Here is a 22,168-nt window from a genome sequence, read left to right on the forward strand (position 1 = left end):
AAACGGGGGACCTAATTCTTGCATTCTGTGAAAACGGGTAAGATTAGCTATAATGTAATTATCTTAATCTTCACTATCGTTACTTTTTGCCCAGCGAAGCGGGTCCTTGCAGCTAGATTCTAGATTACTTAGAAAAACAGTTTTTTATATATATAAAAAAAACTATATTACATACAAATAAAAACCCAGCGAAGCGGGATCTTGCAGCTAGTTAGACATAAAGCTGGAAGCTGTCATAAAAACGCCGATGCGTTAAGTCGAATTCCCATCCGACAAATTACTACAATCGACAATATCGATCCAATTTACTCAAAATCTGAAATTGGAGAATTCCAGCGACGAGAAGAGAAGTGGAATACCATTATCCAACTCCTAGAGAACTAAGATAACTCAGATAAGGTTCAACACTATTTCTTAGATGAAGAAGGAGTGTTATATCACGAACTAGCTACCCCACAAGGAAAATTTCTGGAACAATTGGTTGTCCCATCTATACTAATTCCTTATATTCTACGTATCCATCATGATACCCCTATAGGAGGTCATCTGGGATCTCAGAAGATGCAACAAAAACTTCAATCATTATTTTATTGGCCAACTATGAAACAAGACGTAAAGAATTATTGTCAAAGTTGTCAGCGATGCGCTGTACAAAAGAGAAAGGACAAACGACAGGAGGCAGAACTACAATTATTTCCTCCCATAACACGACTATTCGAACGAACCGCTTTGGATATAGTGGGCCCCTTACCCATCACATTGAATGGCAATAAATATATACTCGTTTTCATAGATCACTTTAGCCGTTATGCCGAGGCTAAACCTTTACCGGATACCCAAAGCAAAACTATTGCCAAGGCTTTTGTCACACACATCGTCTTACGACATTTAACCTCCGTTCAACTACTCACTGATCGAGCACCCAATTTAATATCTAAAAAGTTTAAAGAGGTGTGCGAATTACTGCAAATAAAGCGATTACTCACCACAGCTTATCATCCTGCATGCAACGTATAGATAGTAGAGAGATAAACAAAACCTTAATCGATATCATCGCACATTATGTTGCGAAGGACCAACGGAATTGGGATGAATGGATCCCATATGCCCTTTTCGCTTATAACNATGTTTAAAGAGGTGTGCGAATTACTGCAAATAAAGCGATTACTCACCACAGCTTATCATCCTGCATGCAACGTATAGATAGTAGAGAGATAAACAAAACCTTAATCGATATCATCGCACATTATGTTGCGAAGGACCAACGGAATTGGGATGAATGGATCCCATATGCCCTTTTCGCTTATAACACTACAATACATGCTTCGACGAATGACAGTCCATCCTTCCTATTGTATGGGAGAGATCCAACTTATCCCTTCGATCTGGTAACCAGTCCCACTCGAACAAAATATGATATCGAGGATAACTACGCATCCGAACTTAAATGCCGAATGACTGAGGCCCATCAAGTAGCACAAAAACATGCACAACACAAGCTGCTCGAGAAAGACAAATACGACATCGCCAAATCCATAAGATACCTATGTATCATGTGGGCGATCGAGTGTTTCTCAATGAGGTAACAGTACCTGTAGGACTAAAAAGAAAACTGGCACCTAGATGGTCAGGTCCATTTCGAATTGTGACGGAGTTAAGTCCTGTTACGTTTATCATTGAAAACCTAACTACCAAGAAGAGAATCCAAGTTCACGCTAATCGTCTGAAACATGTCACGGCCCGAAAAGAATTTGAACAGAAAGAACTTATAAATCAACCTTTGCCTTCTACATCCGTTCACCAACCTTCCTCTATGGAAGAACCATCTTCCAATACAGATCCCTGGGAAGAATTCATTTTCTCAGAAATATCACGACACCAATCAGAGCCCATATCTGAATCTGAATCCGAATCGGATTCAGAAAGAGAAAAGGAAACTAGAATAGAGCCCACTATCGAAGAAGAACAACCAACTTCTTCCTATTCCTATGCTTTAAGAAGCCAAGGGCCCGTGGAAGATCGACCCTGGATCCTTCCACCTCCACGACGAAGTCGAATTCCTAAACGGAAAGCCAGTCCACCAAAAGAAAGAAATCATAGTCAACCTCCCAAAATAACAAGAAGGGGAACCCAATAATTACAATTTCAATCGCTTGCTCCTATTCAAGAACCAAAGTTTAAAAAGGAATTTTTAAGACCTTTTAGAGTACATTCATTTTCATAACATAATAATTTAAATGCCTTCTGTTATGTTCAACGTCTAATGACTTTTCCCCTTTTCCCAGGGTTTTCTCATCGACGAATCTCCAGCCGTTATGCATATCCGAACACTGTTACGAGTTTCTTTACTTGTATCAGCACTCTACATCCTTCAATCAACACCAATGGAGTCCAAGGCCACTCTGAACGTGCTCAAAGGTGTCATTTTTGTACATCAGGGAAATTTTTTCATGACCACAAACTATTGGACCCTCGTTTTGGATATACCTTTCCAAGATTTTGACCAACAGTTACACCTCTTGAAAAACCATCTACAACTTTTAAACACTTTGGTACAACGTCAGGTGCGAACAGATGACTCTGTCAACCTCCCTACATCCCGTTGGACTTTGTCTGCCAACGAAATTAATCTTTTAAGAGCCACACTACTGGAATATGAAGCTGACTATAACGAGTTAAAATCCTTTGTTACACTTAATATAACTCGAGAAAAGCGCGGATTAATCGACGCCGGAGGAAAGATTTTAAAATACCTTTTTGGAGCTGCCACAACTGAGGATATCGAATTACTTAACGAAAATATCGCACAACTATCAAAAACCAACGAAGAGTACATACATCTTCAATCACAGGCGACGCTACTCAATGATACCTTACGGATCGCAAAAACCAATCGACAACAAATCCAATCCTTGATAGCAAAACAAACACTCATAGAGGAGACCCTAGCCCAAAATCAATATCTTATGGCATTTGAATCAGCAACTCGATCTACAGAATTCTCCGTCCGAGAATTTCGAACACAGATAATAGAGATTCGAAACGCCATCGAGACCCTCAAACAAGGCCGACTTAGCACTTACTTCCTTCCTAAGGAAATGTTGTTAAAAACCTTAAAGGAAATACAATCACATTTACCCGAGGGATATGCATTCTTAGAAATTTCACGACTAGAAACAATGTTCAAATACTATCAGTGGACTTCTATTACTGCTGTCGCAGTATCCCAACTACTTCGAGTTTTTGCAAAGATTCCTCTCGTTACACCGTCTGGATATTTTGATACTTATGAGATCATACGATTACCTGTATATTTTCCCTCTATGGGAGCATTTGTCTATTACAATAATTCATATTCTATAATTGCTTTATCAAGGAACCGACAATCATATATGTTATTACAAAACATCACGACTTGACTAAATGTCAAACAACACCCATCACAGTATGCTCACCTACCATCCCTATATGGCAATCGTCTAAACAAAGTTGTGAATACTCCTTATATCTAGGCAACGAGAAATCTATCAATAGATTATGCCCACGACTACTTGTCAAGTCTTACTCCCCCATTTTTCGACGAATTGACACCCAGGAAACATGGGCTTACTCCGTACCAACCCCAATGAGTTTAACTATTAAGTGTTCCTCTAACAACGTTAGGGAACCTCCAATCACTATTAGTAAGATAAACAATACTGGCATCTTAGTCCTTCCAGAAACTTGCACAGGATATCTTCCAGGAATCATATTAACGTCTCACTTCCAAAGAAAAACTACTATTCAAATTAAAAATATACATCATTTTGTTATACCTCCTATACGGAATATTGTCAACGAAACCGAACTACAAATAATCCAAAATCAATTAATGGGGAAATTCGTTTCCGATTCAACTAATCTTCAATCCGATAAAGATATTTTACAAGCCGACAGTTCCTTAAACCAAATGGAACTCGATTTGGAACAACTCCTTTCAACCCACCTTAATGGAAATCATCGACCAAGTACCCAATCTCCAACCAAAATTACTATCATTGTGATTATCTCCGTTATAGGAATCATAGGGTTTACTCTACCAATTTAGGGTTTATCTACCGATTTTGGCGAAGAATGTATCAATCACCTCGTTTCCAACGACATCCGACTATAAATCTGACCGAGATTCCTCCCGAGCCTCAACAACACTAACAATCAACCACACCTACCCCATCGACAAGTAGATTCCCTATTATGTAAGGACTATCGGATTAAGGAAATCAACATATCAACTGACTATCCTAACCTCATCTTATTTCTGAAAATTTTGTTTGTGTTGCTTCCAACCCATTTGAACTAAGCTCTCTTCTTACAGGCTTACCAGTTCGAACTTTTATCATGGTCACTGCTACGCCCTCCGATCCTTCAATGGTGAACCTTTCGACGTGTCCCATCTGCTTCACTCTAGTCCAGCCTCCAGTGTATCAGTGCACCAATGGACACATTGTTTGTTCACGATGTCGAGAGCAAATTGAAGTCTGTCACTCATGCCGTGAACCCCTCGGATATATTCGTTGTTTAATCCTCGAGCAACTTGCCTCGACCTTGAGTGCACCTTGTTCAAACCAATCGTTGGGATGTCCAGAAACCCTACGAACTGACACACGACATGAACATGAACAACGTTGTCCATTCCGACCTATTACTTGTCCTCTTGTTGACGACCATTGTAACTGGACTGGAAAGATTTCTGAGTTCAGATCCCATTTGACTCAAGCTCATCTTCAATTCCCCATCATAAATAAAACCACCTTCCTTTTCCTCGGGATTGAATCTCGAATCTCCGCTCCCGTAGCTTGGGCGGCTATCATGGAATGCTACGACCAACAACTGCTACTAACTGTTCGAAAACAACATACTACCCGACCGAATTACATTATAAAAATCCACAACTTTACTCGAATTAATCCCTTCAAACTGGAATACAACATTAAATTCCGAAAAGGAGACATTACCTTAAAGTGGACCTCCACACTTGTATCTGACCAGGAACCTAGATCAACCTCAACTTCTTCCCTGGAAATACCCGAAACCTTAATTCGATCCTTTTGTCAAGGAAACAATTTTAAATTTGCAGTCTCCGTTTCTAATCTAAATAATTAATTCCTACAGATGGCTGACTCCGATAACGACTGGTGGGATACCGAATCCTCTTCCTCTCGCACTAATCCAACCACGCAACTAGAAGTTAATGCTTCTTCTGTACGAGCTGCCATAGCATTTTCCCAAACACAACGACGGCATAACAATATGCCCGTTACACTAATATTGTTTTTGGGATACACCTGTCCTCCATCGGAAGCACCTCATTTCCGAGAAGAGATCCGACTCACTCAAGTATACAACGAACAGTGGAATCCTAACTCTCGCTCGAATCGACCTCAGTCAAGGGAAACCCCAACCTCTGCATCAAGATCATCATCAGCCACAGGACCACCATCCGACAACTCCAGACGATCATCTCGACAATCACCTACCACTTCCACTAACAATCCTTTCTCCTGTGAAAGAAACAATCACCACCTAGTCAACCTTCATCATTTTAATGATTTCAATTCCGATTTTATACTCTCATTTATATAATCGAGGAAAATGTTATTCTTTTCAAATGTTATTACAATGTAATCCAACTTTACCTAATCATGTTTAATCAAGAATTTTATATACCCATTATATATTTGAATATCTTAGTATTAATAAACAATGTTTTAATCATTTAACCCGAGTTATAATTTTCTACTAACGTTTTCGCACTCACGCAACGTTACCTAAAAGAAAAACAAAAAGGAAAAACCGGATAGAGAGCCGCGATCGCAATAGATTGTAAAACTTACAACTTAGTCGCGACTTATCAATAACTTCCGCAACGGAAATAATACTGTGACGCGATACGAAAAAAAAACGAGAGAGAGCCGGAACAACTTCGTTAACTCATCTTTAAAGAAAAAAAAATCAAGCTTGCTCGTCGAGAACAAGCTCGATTTTATAAAGTCCGTGGTGATGTGAGGGCCAGGATTTAAGAGGGCCGAGATTCGAATAGTTATATTAATTTTTGTTCCTTCATTTTACCGTTTTGTTTCAAAATCAAACCGATTTTTAAAGTTAGGGTTAACACAAAAAAAAGGAAAAACAACCGACAAATTTTCTCATAAAAATCGCTCATAAAAACTCCGTTCCCACGACAATACTTCCCTGTAGAAGATGAGTTACCTGTTGTGTCATAATTTTGTCACTTCGCCCACCATTGGTCAACGAAGATCATCACCTGTGACGTACATGGGAAAATCTCGAAAAAACAGCCCCCATATAAAAGGCAAGTGCGATGACGACACAAGGGGGGAAAAAGTTATTTTCTATACTGTGTGTGTGTGGATTACCTGCCTCTCGTCGCCACCATCCTCGATAGAACTATTCTACGATTTGCGGACTTACGTCGACTCACGAACTATTTTAACGAGCTTGGGATTCGGACTCCAAGATCGTCCTGAAAACACCATCCTGTATAACTAGAGGTATTTATCCTATACGCGATGATATGTAAGCTCTCTCTCGAATATTCCTATCTCGCGGTTAGGGTTGCGACTACTTTATATTTTGCCGTTACTTTATGAACTATACGGATTGAAAATCCCGAGAGGGATCTGTACCTTCGACTCTTTAAATTATTAACTATGTATAAATGTACGGAATAACCGGAATAAACGGGTATTTTATTAACGAACTTGGATTGGTGTGCGTTTCTTCTGACATTATCCACTCCATACTGAACCCGAAGTCCTCGACGAGATCGCTCGTGATAAATCCCCCCCATCTATCCGCGTATCTATTCGCGATAAATTGATAGATTGGTGTCAGATCCTGACAGGTGAAAGAATCTAACGATCCTTTCTCCTAACCCTTTTTTTTCCCATCCTTTACACAAGCGAGACCGGACCTCAAGGTCTTGAGTCGAGTAAGTGGTAGGAGAGTGACGTCCTCGTAAACATCCTACCCCCGATTAGTCTCACAATACCTTTTATTACTGGAATATCGGATAGACGGACAGGGAGGTAAAATTTACATTTTTTCACAGCCTTATTACTTTGATTTTTAAAATCATTTACTACTTTTATCACTACTGAGAAGTAACGACGTGGATATAGTAGTTATCTGCTCCCTTTGAGGTGCTTGTTTTCTGTTAGCTCCTTTGCATCTCACTGTTGGTTGAGATATTAGTTTTGGGAAAGCATTTAATAACAAATGTTCAAAATGATCTTTGATGCATTTGTCAAGCCGTGCTTTGAATGCTCGCTCTTGAGATGACCCTGAGGTCAAATTCCGAGTACTCAAGGTCTGATTGTGAAATTTCCTGCTCTTTTCATTTCCAGGGTCAGAAATATGTATTCCCATTAAAAAAGCTTAACCTTTAAATGACCTTGAAGGTTAAGGTCACACCCAAGGTCACCAATTTTTTGCCCTTCGAAACCCTACAACTTTTATTTAAACCTTTTCTCGAAATAATGAGATCCAATTAGGTTATTTCATTGTCTCAAGATAAAAAATTTTACTCATCCTATATGTTACAATTAAATAAACTCACCTTGTCTTAGAAGATTTCTAATAAAGATCCATTGTAAATCAGAAATTGTCAACTTTGGCATTCTTTTAACCTCAAATTCTTTGTTTATCACTCGATACATTATTATCAAAGTTAGAGGAAACGTTATCAGGATGCAGAGCCAAACCTGTAATATAAAAATTAATTTTCGTTTTCTTCAGGTTTTAACAGATTAAAAATAATGATTTCTTTAATAAAAATAATAATTATGTACATTAATTTATGGTACATCTGAAGAGAGCCAAACCTGTAATTTGGCTGAAATGCATGTTGTAAAGAAAAGTATGTTATAGAATGAAAATCTTTCTAAAGCAATAATTGCCCACTAAGGTCTCAATTGTAAGTGTTTAATGAATAAGTTCAGATCATAACGTAATCGCAACCATGCTATTTTAGTGTTTATTAATTATTACAGAAAAACACCACTATTTGTTGTTTCACAATAATAATTGTTATTGGTCACTTATTAATCTAAATTTGGTTAAATACAAGCCGTTGCAAGTTTAATTAACGACATTTTACATAGTTACTGCCGGAATTTGTTGCGTTTGTATTATGGAAAACGTCAATTTATTAGCGATCCATGAGATGACAGCATAAAAGCGTGGATTGGATTGATGGTATTATGCAACTCAAAATATGAGCAATCTGTCAAAAAAAAAAGTGCTTCGTAAGAACTTTCTATAGAAAGCTGTTCTGTATAGATGTCATACACTTGTTGTAACAATGGAATTCTCCTCATTGCTAGCCCATAGTTAAGCCATGAAGTGGCAAGCAATCATCAATGCTTAGTGGTTTTATCCACTTGGCCGTTGTTGAGTTGCAGAGTGAAAAATTCCGTCTCAATAGTATTTCTCAATGTAAATGAACTGAAATAAATGTAAGATTATTATGGTTATAGTTTGAAACGTCTTTGTAAAGATGAAGAGTTTATGTAAGGTAATTACGATTAAAGTAAAAAGTGTTTGTTCTTAATTCAGTGGAAATTACCAATATCGCAATATCTAAAATATGGGATAGACACAAGAAAAAATCGATTAAAAATAAGATAACCAATATTGGATAATAAATACAATGAATTACAGTAGAGCCTCGATTATCCGGCTCAATTGGGGACTGGGGTTGGTCGGATAATTGAAAAGTCGGATAACCGAAAAGTATGAAAAAATCCATTATTAGTGTAGTCTATTATTATATTTCATGTAATTAGTATATTAGTATATCGCTATTAACCTACTTCGCGTTGAATTTTCATCGATGATAAGCCTAACAAATTTTTTTGAAAATAATAATCGTCGCTATTGTATCGTTAAAAATTAAAAAATTAAGCCTCGTTTAAATACTGGCTCCCTTTCATGGTCGAATGAGTGTTGCCAGCTAAAATACGTAAAAATAATATTAAAGAAGCCAAGACATAGCCAAATATTGTAGCGCCACATCACAAGCGGACATTTGAAATTTGCCGACTAGGACGGTCGGTTAACCGAGGTGACGGTTAATCGGGGGGTCGGATAATCGATGCTCTACTGTTTATCAAATAATTTGATAAACATTAATTTAAATAGTAAATAAATCAAATAATAAATATACAAAAGTTTTGTAAATTAATAAAATAACAATAAAATATTACAGTCATAGGATAAGGCTTGATCAAGGATATGGCTTTCCCTAATGGTCTTGCTGCTCGGATTACAAAGAAAGTAGATACATCCATGATGGGAGAAGAATATCCAATAAAGTCTTTCTTGACAACTGAATAAGAGAACGATATTTCCTCCTGTAATAAAAATATTATTTAAACGTTCATAAAAGTTAGAATGCGTTTGATAAGATTTGATAAGTTTGATACGAACGAGATCATTGGTACGCAGGTAAGGAAATCTGAAAATAATAGCAAAGTTACTACTATTTTTAACAATAAGCAGTTTTTCCAATAAAAACAGATCTTACTTTGTTCCAAGTAATGTTACTAGCAAATCCCGATACTCCCACATAGCTGATTTCTTATTTACATTGACGTAACCGAACTAATGTAAAGAAAGATGTATTTAGCGTTAGAAAATTTAAAAAATATGTATATAATTTTAAATTTTAACTGAATAGTTCTTTAAAGTATCAAAAAATGATTAATTTATGAACGTTCGTTACAACCAACGGACATAATGCTAACCACNATGTATATATATATATATATATGTAATTTTAAATTTTAACTGAATAGTTTTTTAAAGTTTGAGAAAATGATTAATTTATGAACGTTTGTTACAACCAACGGACATAATGCTAACCACAGTTACGCTCATTACGTCAGAGATTGACCGGTATTGAGTTCAACTAACGCAGTGTTTTTCAACCTGTGGGTCGCGACCCCCAGGGGGTCGCAAATCCATACGCAGGGGGTAGTGTGTAAAAAAAAAAATACAAGTGTTTGTAGGTTCTACATTACAATAAATAAACTACAATTTCAGTGAGAAGGCTGTGCCTGTTTATTTTACAGTACAATTGGATTTTTTATCGATATTTAAATCTCTACAGAAAGAAAATTAAATACGTACAGTAGTTTTAAAATCACTGACATAGTTTTAATATGGCCGTGGGGGTCGCCAGAATTTTTTAACTTGTAAAGGGGTCGCGTATTCAAGAAGGTTGAAAAACACTAAACTAACGTATCTGAAAGAGAAAAGTATGCTACGATCGTTCTGTCCATGAAATATTGAGTTCAAATGGAACTTGACCAGGATTCTCATCGTATCGAATCGACGACTAGTCACTACACTATCTAAAAAATTGTGTTTAATATGTTATTCACTAATAACTTATAAAAAATCAACGTTGGACCACTTTCACCACTCAACCTTATCTATGCCGATTGATCAGTATAAATGTCAAAATTATTTATTAATTATTAACCAGTCATTAATAGAAAAAGCGGTGATATTATTCTTGTTCATTTCTATGTGCCAACAAAACTAGAAAAAATAAATGGTGTGCAACAATTCGATACGATAATAATCAATCAATGGAGAGAGTAATCTAATCAGGTGCTATTTTTGAAGTATTATTGGGATCTACATAAGTTTTCTGCTGAGAACCCTAATATTTAATAGAATAGTTCTTTTGCTGAGTCAAATGGATAAAGTAGTTAGACACACGTTAACAATCTGAAAGACTTGCGTTCTTAAATATGCGTATATTGTGAGTGCTATGAAGTATTATATCACTCGCCACTTCAGTTGCTCCACTAGAAACAATGAAAGAACTGCCATAAGCATCAGAAATTTCTTTATATACTAAGGACGGAAAAATTAAGGGTTAAAAACCAAAATAATAATTTTTACAGATTATACCAATAAGAGAAAAACCATTTTCAACAAAAATATAAATTTGAAATTAATTAAAAGCGATTAGTAAACGTGTAAAAATATGAATACTTACTCTGTCATATTCCACTTCTATAGTTTTCCCTTTCAAACTCTCCAATTTAAACATCTTTGTAACATTGTATTCATTACAAACTGATGTATTCAATTTATCCACATTACACTGTAAAATATTTAACATACACTATAAATATATACATACAAATTAGGGTTTCTTATTTCCCGGTCTTTTGCTTGTCCCGGGATCCCGGGATAAAAGTGAACTGTTTCCCGGGATCCCGGGAAATCCCGGGATAAAATTAATTATTTTTAAGGTATACAAAATATCTTGAAATCAAATGATATAATTATTTTCCATTTTTTAAAGTAATTTTAAAGTTCTGTAACCTCCAAAATCATATTAATAATGCTGTGTAAGGTCTATAGGCCTATAATAAAAATTACCTTTAAATAACGTAGAAATTTTCACAAATAGAAAAAAATTAATTAAAGTTTGCTGGAAACTGCATACAACAAAAAAAAAAAAAAATGTTTTGAATTGAGTTAAAAATTAAAAAAATGAACTTCTAATTTAGAAGGTAATTTTCGTTTTTTAAATAAAATATAATACAAAATATTGCAAACTTTTATAAGATTTTAAAAAGCAAAGATGGTCAATACTCCGATAACTCACTCTAATTCTTATTTTAGTAATGAAAAGTCTTGCCACCGAGAATGCCCTTTCCGATTCAATTGATGTGATTGGAATAGTGTTTAATGCATTTAAGAGAAGACAGATATTATGTGTTTTTTCACCTGTAGCCTGGAAGATTTCGAGTTCGTTTTCGAGATTGTAGTACTTCTTTCGCTCTCTAGTATTCTTGATTTGTCTACCTTGGCTGCTTTAATAGCGGCATCAAGCTTAGAGCTCGATAATTCGGCAATTCATTTGGCTTTAATAATCAGGTTTATGAAGAAAAACTTCATACTTGCAGACTTTGTACTCGTTTGTATCCTTGCCCAATTTGCACAATCTGGCGTCAGGCATTTATTGAAGCTACTGGGCATGGTTAAAACTCAAGGCAGCGTAAGCACAATTATTCCAGATATTACAGGTTCCGACAAGTAAAAAATTTTTATAGTCATGCCACAAATAAGCTATATATTAATTATTGACCATTTGTGACATGCTATAACCAGCAAAAATTTAAAAAAAAAACTAATAGGTAGGTTTAAAATTAATAAATACAAATGTATTCTGACAGTGAATAAGCTAATTATGCTTTCTATTTGCAAAATTCCTCAACCTTAACACAAAATAAGAAAAAAGTGAATTTTTAAGAAATTTGCGGGATTTCCCGGGATAAGAAAAATTTCCCGGGATATTTCCCGGGTTAAAAAAACAACTGGGATCCCGGGATCCCGGAATCCCGTTTGAGAAACCCTAATACAAATCTATTTCATCTACATTTTTATACACAATCGTATTCCGCAGTTGAACTACTAGATGGGTGCACGATAAGATGTCGCTACACCGTTTTAGATATCCAGTTGTGAAACCAGTTCATGTTACCATAAATCTTTATGGAAGTACTGTAAATCGTTCTTTAACATTCACTCATATAGATCCAACCTTTTATGAGCTAGTCATATCTGTATAATAAGGAAAACTTTGGCTGGAATATAAGTTTATGTAGGATGGATGTATGTTGAGCACTGTGATTCCCACTTTCTTCGGAAAAAGTTGTTTGTTATCCATGTTGAAACGAAAGTGAATTAGTTCATAATGCACAATACAACGTTTTTAATGGCCTGAAAATTCTGTTCGGAACCATTTGGTTTCTAAAATAATTTTATGCTATTCAATCTTAAGAAGAAACTTAGGGAGCGAGTTTTATAGTACTGAGGAGGTCTCTCAAATTATGGGGATAACCATAAAGCGGAGAGACGGCTTGTAGCATATGTTTTAAAAACGATATAATGATTCGATGTATCGCCACGGAAGATTAATATAAAAGAGATTACAGCAATATTTAGCAAGAGTGGGAAATGCCAAAAGCAAATAAATGCAACGTATGCACAAACAGAAACCAGGACAAAAGTGGGATCCGAAATGGGGTGACAGAAATGTTCGAAATTATATTTTAATTTTTGCTGCAGTAAAAGCTGATTTTGTAATGTTTTTGGTATCAGTAAAAAATTAAGGCTCGACTCGAAACTGACCGTCATTACAGATTTTCACTCATAGAGCGTATTCGTCCCTATGTAAAATGATGCGTAAAACCTTAATACACATGACAATTATGAATCTGTTTTTAACCTGCATATCACATGGCGACGGACATTGTCTTCAGATGACTGTTGTTTGAATTTTTATAATTTTCCAATTGAAACACTATGCAGGTAACCCCCGTATAACACGGCACTTCTATAGCACGAATTCACTCTAACACGGTTCGGAAATTGGGTAATACCCACGTACAACATAAAATGTAATAAAGGGTGCGCTCTTTTATACCTGCGCGTAACTCCGCGCGAGCATTCTAATTGTTTCCGTAGCTACTTTGAATGCTCTTTCAACAAATAATCCATTTAATGGTTAAATTTTACAATTAGGACCCGTCTTTTGCCTCTAAAAGCTCATTTTAAAATTATAGATTCCTCCACACGATACTATCAATAGTGCGGGCCCCGCCATCTTTCTTTCATCGTCGTTCCTAAATGCCTACAAACGGCAGCGCACTCTTGTTGCAGAGCAACCGCTATTAAGAATGCACCCACAAATTGTTACCAGTTGATGATGCTCATGATGAGATCATCATATAGGATGAATAATCCTCTGGTAAAATATTTATTTAAATAATAAATAAGTATTTTACCTATGAAAAAATGAATAATAAATCCGATTTAAATAAGGATTTAACAACATGTTTATTTAATTTTTGGAACCTAAGCCTTTTTCGCACTAGTTCTTTGTTTCGTGTAACACGGATTTGCATAACACGGCAATTTTTTGGAAAGTAAGTCCCGTGTTATACGGTAGTTACCTGTATAACGTATAAGTTTAATAGAACTACCGCATTTACTCGCGTATAAGACGAGGTTTTCACTTATTTTCCACAACATCAAAACTCTAGGTCGTCCTATTCGCGAGGGTGAAAGATTCTTTGCGTTGTTGCAAACTTGGCAACACTCCAACGCGTTAACAACATAGACTTTGTCTTCCTCTCGAGTTCATTCTTACCACGGGCGTTGTACTGGTACCAGTCCTTGTATAAATAAAACTATTTTATTTTTTTAAGATCTGTAATTATTTGGTCTAAAACCCAAAGCGTTTTTGCAATAATTTCTGTGAGCCGTGTATACTTCATGCTGTCATTAATAGGTCTACAGTCTATAGGAAGTTGACATCTATTGTAAACAAATTAAGACACACTCCCCTTTCTTTATTGGTTTAATCCCACGTATTTCAATTAAAACTGCGTTACATTTCATTCGTCCGCAGAAAATAGTTCTCTGTTATTTATAAAATCATTAATTGAAATACAAGTCACTTAGCAATTAATATAAATGTAGTTATTTCATATTAGTTAAATTGTTATTATTAATGGATATTAGAACATTCTGAATCATTAAAAATAAAATTTTCCCGGTAATGCCTTTTATAAAGTTTTGGTTTTGTTTTTCCTTCATCATATATTAAGTCAAACACGGTTAATACGGTAATCACCGCGCTAAGAAAAAATCGCAATAATTAAAAATTCAATTTGAATTGCAATAAAACTTTTGTGGTAATAATCTGTATTTAACGCTATCTGCAGATATATATAGCAGTTTAAATCTAATCGAAATTTGTATTTTCATGTTGTAATAGGTGTAGTATTTCTACAAGAGTAAACTTTTACACACTAAACAGACCTCACAATGCATAGATGCAGGGGACAATAACTGGAATAAAATTGCCCGCTCACTACATATGAAATGGCATTGCACGATGTCATGACTTCGCGAATAACAGCCGCAACAAATGTGCTTCTTTGTTCTTTAATCGTATTGTTTCTTTGTGTAGCTAACAGTTGCCTTGCGACTGATACACAAGTTTAATTCTAGTGTTTTAAAACTGCGTTTTCCAGAAAACTTACGTTTTACATGTTTTGAAATATCAAGATATAAAATTCGGACTGATTCGTATACTCCAACAACGTTGAATACGTAAATTATAATTATCCCGCATTTTTATAAATTTAAAGTATTTATATTGCGTAAAAATTCAACAATGAAAATACAAATTTCAGACAATTTATGATAATTACATTGTAAAGAAGTTTGCTTACTACTTGTATGAAAGTTTCTTCGATGTTAACGCTAGAAGAATTTGTCAAAAGTTCACTGAATGCAAATCGACGAATTCCAAATGTGTAGAAGAAAGTAATTTGAGTATCTAAGTACAACGCTTCTTCGACGTAGGCTTTTACAATGAATCCTTTTTGAATGATTCTACTTGGCAATTCTCCTGAAAATACAGATATTTTATATTAACTTTACTGTAAAAACTGTTTAATAAATGTCTGTGGACAGTAATTATATTGTAGAAAGTATCAGCATTTGAAAGTATCATTTAAAGATTCAAACTCGGGAGCTCCAGAACAATATAATAACGTCAAACCACCTGCACTGTCCTATCCTCGAGATCTGTAGTTAAGAAGATAATGTTTATAAATGCTTATCAATAAGCCCATTGCTGGTATAATTTCATTATTTCGGGGAAAGCAGGCCTGTAATATTATTTATTGCTCAGACAATAAAGACTTTCATACTCACTTTCGAAATTCGTGGGATTTGTATATTTCAAACCACCATAAGTAATCAAAACATAGCACAACTGAAGCATAAGCATCATCTTCAATATATTTCTATAATGAATAAATATACAGTATATTCACTGTAAATTCAAGAATATTAAAACAAAATTATTTATATTTATTTTTTATAGAATAAATAAGTAGTATAGTAATATAAAATTATCTAGTTACAATAATTACATTTACATTTACAGTATATTTCCTGTTAAATTACAAAAAGTAACCAAGGAAGTATAGAATTGTATAAGACAAAATTAAGCAACGAAACACGGGCGCTGTGCCAAGGACTAGTGCATTCTAAGCAGTCTATAAATAGGAAACTCGGACCATTTTGTGTTGGGCATGTAAAAACCCCAGAAACTCCACGTGACCATGTTAATGAGGAACGAACTTCCGATCAAATACCTAGTGGGGCATTATCCTACGGACAAAAAGGACAATTGCCTGGGGTTCCCTCGAAAGGTAGGCTCAAGAAAACTTTTTATAAACTCATTACTGTAGTAAGAATATTGAAATTTGAATTTGGGCAATATTTGGGGACCGTAGATTGCCAGTGTAAAGTAGTGGAGAGTGCACTGGTGCATTGTGGAGCTTAACCTTTCACTTTCATACAGCTTCAATAAATGTTAAAACAGAATTTGTAATAATAAAAATTTGATGATGAAGTATTTCACATAATTTCATTACATTTTAATAATTTTGAACTTTTAATTCTGTGTCTCGCTATGCTCACAATAGCTTTGACCAGACGTAGAAGAAAAAGAAATTTAAAAAATAACTTTTATGTCAAATTAGATAGAGTTAGATAGCGTAATAAATAGGATTTAACAATTTGGAGGGCTTATCGCACCAAGGTCGACAAAAAAAACACCCAGATTTTTTATAAAAAAAGTTAGTCTTTAATAATCACTTTCAAATTTAGGTAAGGATGCATTTTAAGCACATGTATGAAATACTTAAGTGCCAAAATGGCCGCGCTTCCGACTGTCAATGCTCCCGACGGACCCCCGGAGGAGAGCAGCCGGCAGGCCGCCTAGTGTTTAACGTCACTTGTTATTGATTCACGGTAGTTCTTGAACAAAATAAAAACAAAGGAAACGTCTACTAAAAATATAGTTAATTTAACCTTCAAATTTACTAACAGCGCCGCTTACATTGAAATTCGAAGGATGATTGCTGTCGAGATTCCGGAAGTGCGGCCATGACAGTCCACGTAAGTAAAGATTAATCATACAATATAATATAATATAATAGAAGGGTTAAAAGTACGAAATAATCTATCGTATTTGATATACCTTAATAAAAACATTTAATAACTTATTCGTTTGTTAAAAAATGAAAAACATTTGAAACATTTATGAAAAAATGAAATTTATGATTCACCACTTGTCTGACTGAAAATTGTAATATTGCTAAAAGTCTGCAATTTATATATTAAATTAATATCTATCGATTAATTAAATAAACTAATTACATATTATAATAAACTTAAAGTATATGAAAGAAATTGCGTAAATGTAAAAACGTACGAAAAGTGGCAGCACTGTCGATTCGATAATTAAACCGTTAAAAAAATTAATTAAAATTTAAATATAAATAATATACGATAAATGTTATATACTAATACTTATATATAAAACGTAATTAATAACATACTATCAAATAGTACATTAATTAAACATAAAATTAAATTAAATTAGATTAAATTGCAGGAAATTTACAAGTCATTAAAGTAAGAAAGAAAAACGAATTTAAAAAAAAAAAATACAAAATACAAGCAGATAAAAAAGATACCAAACAAAACTACACATTCTTGCATATTAGCAGTAATTTTTTATACTTCTATTATAAAAATTTAATTTAATACGAATTTTTGAAATAATATAAGTATATCCACCCCAATGACCTTTAACTTGCCCTGAGTTTGTGGACTTCAACCAGTTTCGTTGAAATCTAAAATTTAGTAACAAGAATACTTTTTACACAAAAACTACAATAGCAAATTTCGTATTTTAATCTTTACCCAATCCTGAGATATTAAACGATATAGACGGCAGACACGTTTGCATGTTAAGTTATAGAAGCGTAATACTTGGCCGATCCGTCTAGGGGATGCCTTCCGGGAAGTGTATTTAAGAGAAACTGACCCCTATTTAGGCATTACAGACGTGGAGAAAACCCGGAGAACTCCAAGTGGCCAGTCCATCCGAGCGAGGCGCGAACCCACCACCGAATTCCCAGTATTCTGGGTACGCAGACCGCTTGGCCACTGGTGGGCAGCTAACACGTGTACAAACACATACATACATCCACGGAATTTTTGCTATTAGTTTACATTCTTGGGTTCAGGCGATCTGAAACGTGAAGATTTGCAAAGAACCAAGAGTATCAAATTTGACACGATTTCAATACTCTCTTGTTATATATATATAAAAGCCGGGAATAGTAAAATGCAGTTATTGCACTGCTAATCAAAGGAAAATCAACAGATTAAATGTACTGTACTTACTATTTACATTTTAACACGTTAATCAAATATAAAAGATTACACAACTTTTTCTTATAAAATTTCATTTTCAATTCATTTATGATTAAATTTATTTCTCACCGGTTTAGAAGAATCTCGAACTTAATACAAACTTTATAGGCTATTTCGATAGAGTTGCGTTAGCACTGTTTAGTACTTTAATCCTTTTGAGAAAATAATGCCTATAGAGCAATATCAATTGATTCTGCTCTGTGTCTATGGCAACGGGATGATTTATGAGCATGTTCTATACGCAAGCGCGGTATAATTTCCTGCACAAATGTCTGCTTATTAATATTAATTACAAATACTAAATCTACAAAATTTTGATAACTTGAATAAACTATTTCAAATTTGAACAAAGACACTGAACATTATTAAGTTTATGCTGTAAGTATTCATGTTGTTCTATGTACTAAAACACACAATTTTGTAGCTAAATTTCATTTTTTAAACGGTCTTATTTTTCAAAGATTATTGTAAATCCGATGACTCATTAGGCATTACCGACTCTTGTCTATTGTTAGCTCCTTACTTTTTATATAAAAGTCTAGTGATTACTGTACTAGAAACGCCTTACACTTCAGAACAAGACTTAAGAAGTGAAAGTTCTTGTACTGGAAATTACATAAAAAAGAATATTAAAACGATATGATTTCTCGATAAACTGTAAATTAATTATCAAATTTAACAACGTTGACGAGATACGGCAAATAACACGTCGGTGACTGAGGACGAAGGATGCCCCGTGTTTAAGTATCAGATACATGATGCAAATTCCGAAAACTTGGACGAGGCAAGCACGTTGGTAGCACGAATTCTGTGGATTTATGCACTGGTAACTGAAGCTTAAATGTTTCTTTGTATTCTTAAGAAGGTGATAACATTGGCTACAAAGGCGTCGAGAACTAGCACATTAATTGTCTCAAGTTATGTATCTATGTGATCATCCCGTACAATAGAACCATTTTAGGAGTACATTAATTTTCTATTAAAACAGTAAGAAAAAGGTTAATTTTCTTTGTCGTGTCATATTGTTAATCAAAGATGGGTTTATGCGAAAGAAATTTGAATTTATTTTACCAAATTAAGAAAAGCTCGTTTCATGAGCCGATTTCAAAATTCTTTAATTAAAGTCATAAAAACCGAGTCTATTGAAAATCTTTATAGCAGAAAAGAAAAATCGACGAATAATACGGTTTTTTATCATTTAATTTGTTTAAATATTACATTATTGATCAGAGTTTATGAATATTGATTTCTTCTAATTACAAAATGAACTTATAATTTCATTACATTTTAATAATTTTGAACTTTTAATTCTGTGTCTCGCTATGCTCACAATAGCTTTGACCAGACGTAGAAGAAAAAGAAATTTAAAAAATAACTTTTATGTCAAATTAGATAGAGTTAGATAGCGTAATAAATAGGATTTAANAACCACAGCTCGCTTCATGAGCACATTCCAAAATTCTTTAAAGCCATAAAAACCGAGTCTATTGAAAATCTTTATAGCAGAAAAGAAAAATCAACAAATAATACAGTTTTTTTTATCATTTAATTTGTTTAAATATTACATTATTAATCAGAGTTTATTAATGTTGATTTCCTCTAATTACAAAATGAACTTAATTTTTAAATTTCTGTAAATATCATTAATAATTAATAATTTTTTCTAATTTTTATTATGGTTATAAATCACATTCGTTTATTACTAATTGCACTAGACAGACAAGGATTAATGCCTTAGTATAAAGATAACTAAATTTTTTGAGAGATTCGAGGTCCCTCAGCACCTCATAGTTAAGCTTTAGATCAGGAATGTCCAACCTTTTTGTTTTTCTGGGCCACTTTGGAAGAAGTGGTGGAGTTTTGGGCCACAAGTACATATAATATACTTGTAGCCCAAGTATATTGTGGTCCAATCCTTAAATATACAAGTACATTTAAGGTTTAACATGTCTATATTATAATAATAAGTATTAAAACTTTATTACAAAAAAGAATATTTAAAAAAAATTACTTTTACAGACACTTTCAATTTCTACTTAGAAATAGATAAATTCATTTATTATAAAAGAGACTAAAGAAAATTTATTTGAAAAACACAAATATTTGTTTTATTTGGGTCTCTAATTAATAAAAAACGACGAAATACTATTTTAAAGTGCATTTTTATTCAACTAATATATTTATGCATAACATGTAGTCTAAAAAGTAGCTAATGTTCCAAATGAAATTTTTTCGCCAAACTAAGAAATGGGTAGCCAAATTTGGTGTAAAATAGCAAAATTTGGCGTAAAATAGCCAAATCTTGCAACGCTGGAAGAAATACTAAATAATGTGGAGTTGTGATTCAAAGGATTACAGACCCAAATGCGGGGAAAAGAGAGAAAAGACAAAAGATAAAGAAGTGAGAAAGGTTGAAAAATTAAGGGTTAATTAATTAACACCAAGCAACAGAACTGTATATTCTACTTTGGCTATTATTGGTAAGTCTGACTCTCAAAATACTTCTTCGATATGTATGAATTACAGATCAGTTCCTCATTCCACGATTCACAAGATAAATTATAGGGTCAAACAGCGGATTTCATCTAATTCGTAAAAAATGTTAAATATTTTTTCTCATATTTTTCACTTTTTTCCTATGGACACCAAAAGTGGTTTTTTTTACTATACCCGTCGTGGGTTAAGTTAAACACACAATAGAAGCAGTGGTATAGACAAGGCTAGACATATGTCCGCCAGTAAAAATTACTAGCGTTTCTTGACCAAATTTGAATATCAGGCCTTCCAGACAATTTGCTGATGTATACCCAGACAATTAAACTATTCCGTAAACCACTACAAAACATTTGAAAGCCATATTGCAAATTCCAGATTACAGTATTAGAATTTTATTTACTTCTCGACTTCATTTTCATAATTTCAATGAATTTTATGTGTATTACTCGAAACAATTTTGCTGGCACACTTTGCTAATTCGAAAGTATACCGATGAATTATTTTGTATTTAATTTCGTATGCTTTCGACTTTATTTGCAAACAAACCAACAACATTATAACAATCTTAAAGGAATAAAACAATTATTTATAATACCGAAGAGAAAATCGTGCGAATAGAAAGTTCCCGAAAGGCTCTGAGGCTACAGCTTTTTTATAAGTAAAAACTAACGGGAACTAAAATTTAAACAATATAATTTTGGCATATTGAATTCTGCAGAATTTTTAATTGTAATTTATGTCATTGTTTACTTTTGTTATGCCTGATACTAGAAATACTATCGATAATTTAAAGCACTATATTTAAAATCACCAATTAGTATAATAGCATTTCTAATATCGATTGCATTAAAACCAGATAATTTAACGTTTTAATATCTTTGTGACACGAAATCACAAAAAAGCATTTGATAAATTAAAATATCAAGTGACCTTTAAATGAGACCAGAAAAGTTTGTTATAAAGATTTACATAAATTTATTATTGCTACTACTTTTAACACTATTGTACTATAGAATGACGTCTATGAGCTATTTCTTTTATAACAGCTTAGAAAGATGGCCGATAACTATGCCACTTATGTAGTCAGTCTACAACTCTGGAATCTCGGGATCGAATGCGGGCGAGCAGCTCCTCAGAAATATTTCACGAGTGCTTGGTCCTTGAATGCCTGGCCTCGTTCTTAACCCATATGCATACAGTTTTGAGTTAACAGAACCCACAATAAATATGTATAAAAGGCTGTCTTAATATCATTATAGCAGCAAGAGCCAAAAAA

The 22,168-nt window shown here is 34.0% G+C and overlaps 1 protein-coding gene across 1 annotated transcript; it reads right to left on the reverse strand.

The window, feature by feature from the left end:
* Nucleotides 1-11,026: 11,026 nt before the first annotated feature.
* LOC111631885 lies at nucleotides 11,027-15,911 on the reverse strand. The gene is made up of 3 exons (XM_023376221.1): nucleotides 15,817-15,911; nucleotides 15,330-15,508; nucleotides 11,027-11,179 (listed from the first exon to the last, which is right to left on the reverse strand). The coding sequence occupies exons 1-3, from the start codon at nucleotides 15,893-15,895 to the stop codon at nucleotides 11,027-11,029; spliced, it is 411 nt and encodes a 136-aa protein (XP_023231989.1). The 5' UTR covers nucleotides 15,896-15,911.
* Between the last annotated feature and the right edge of the window lie 6,257 nt (nucleotides 15,912-22,168).

The sequence above is a fragment of the Centruroides sculpturatus genome, unplaced genomic scaffold (genome assembly GCF_000671375.1).
Source record: "Centruroides sculpturatus isolate CEXI.00-Female unplaced genomic scaffold, Cexi_2.0 scaffold670, whole genome shotgun sequence".
Lineage (NCBI taxonomy): Eukaryota > Metazoa > Arthropoda > Arachnida > Scorpiones > Buthidae > Centruroides > Centruroides sculpturatus.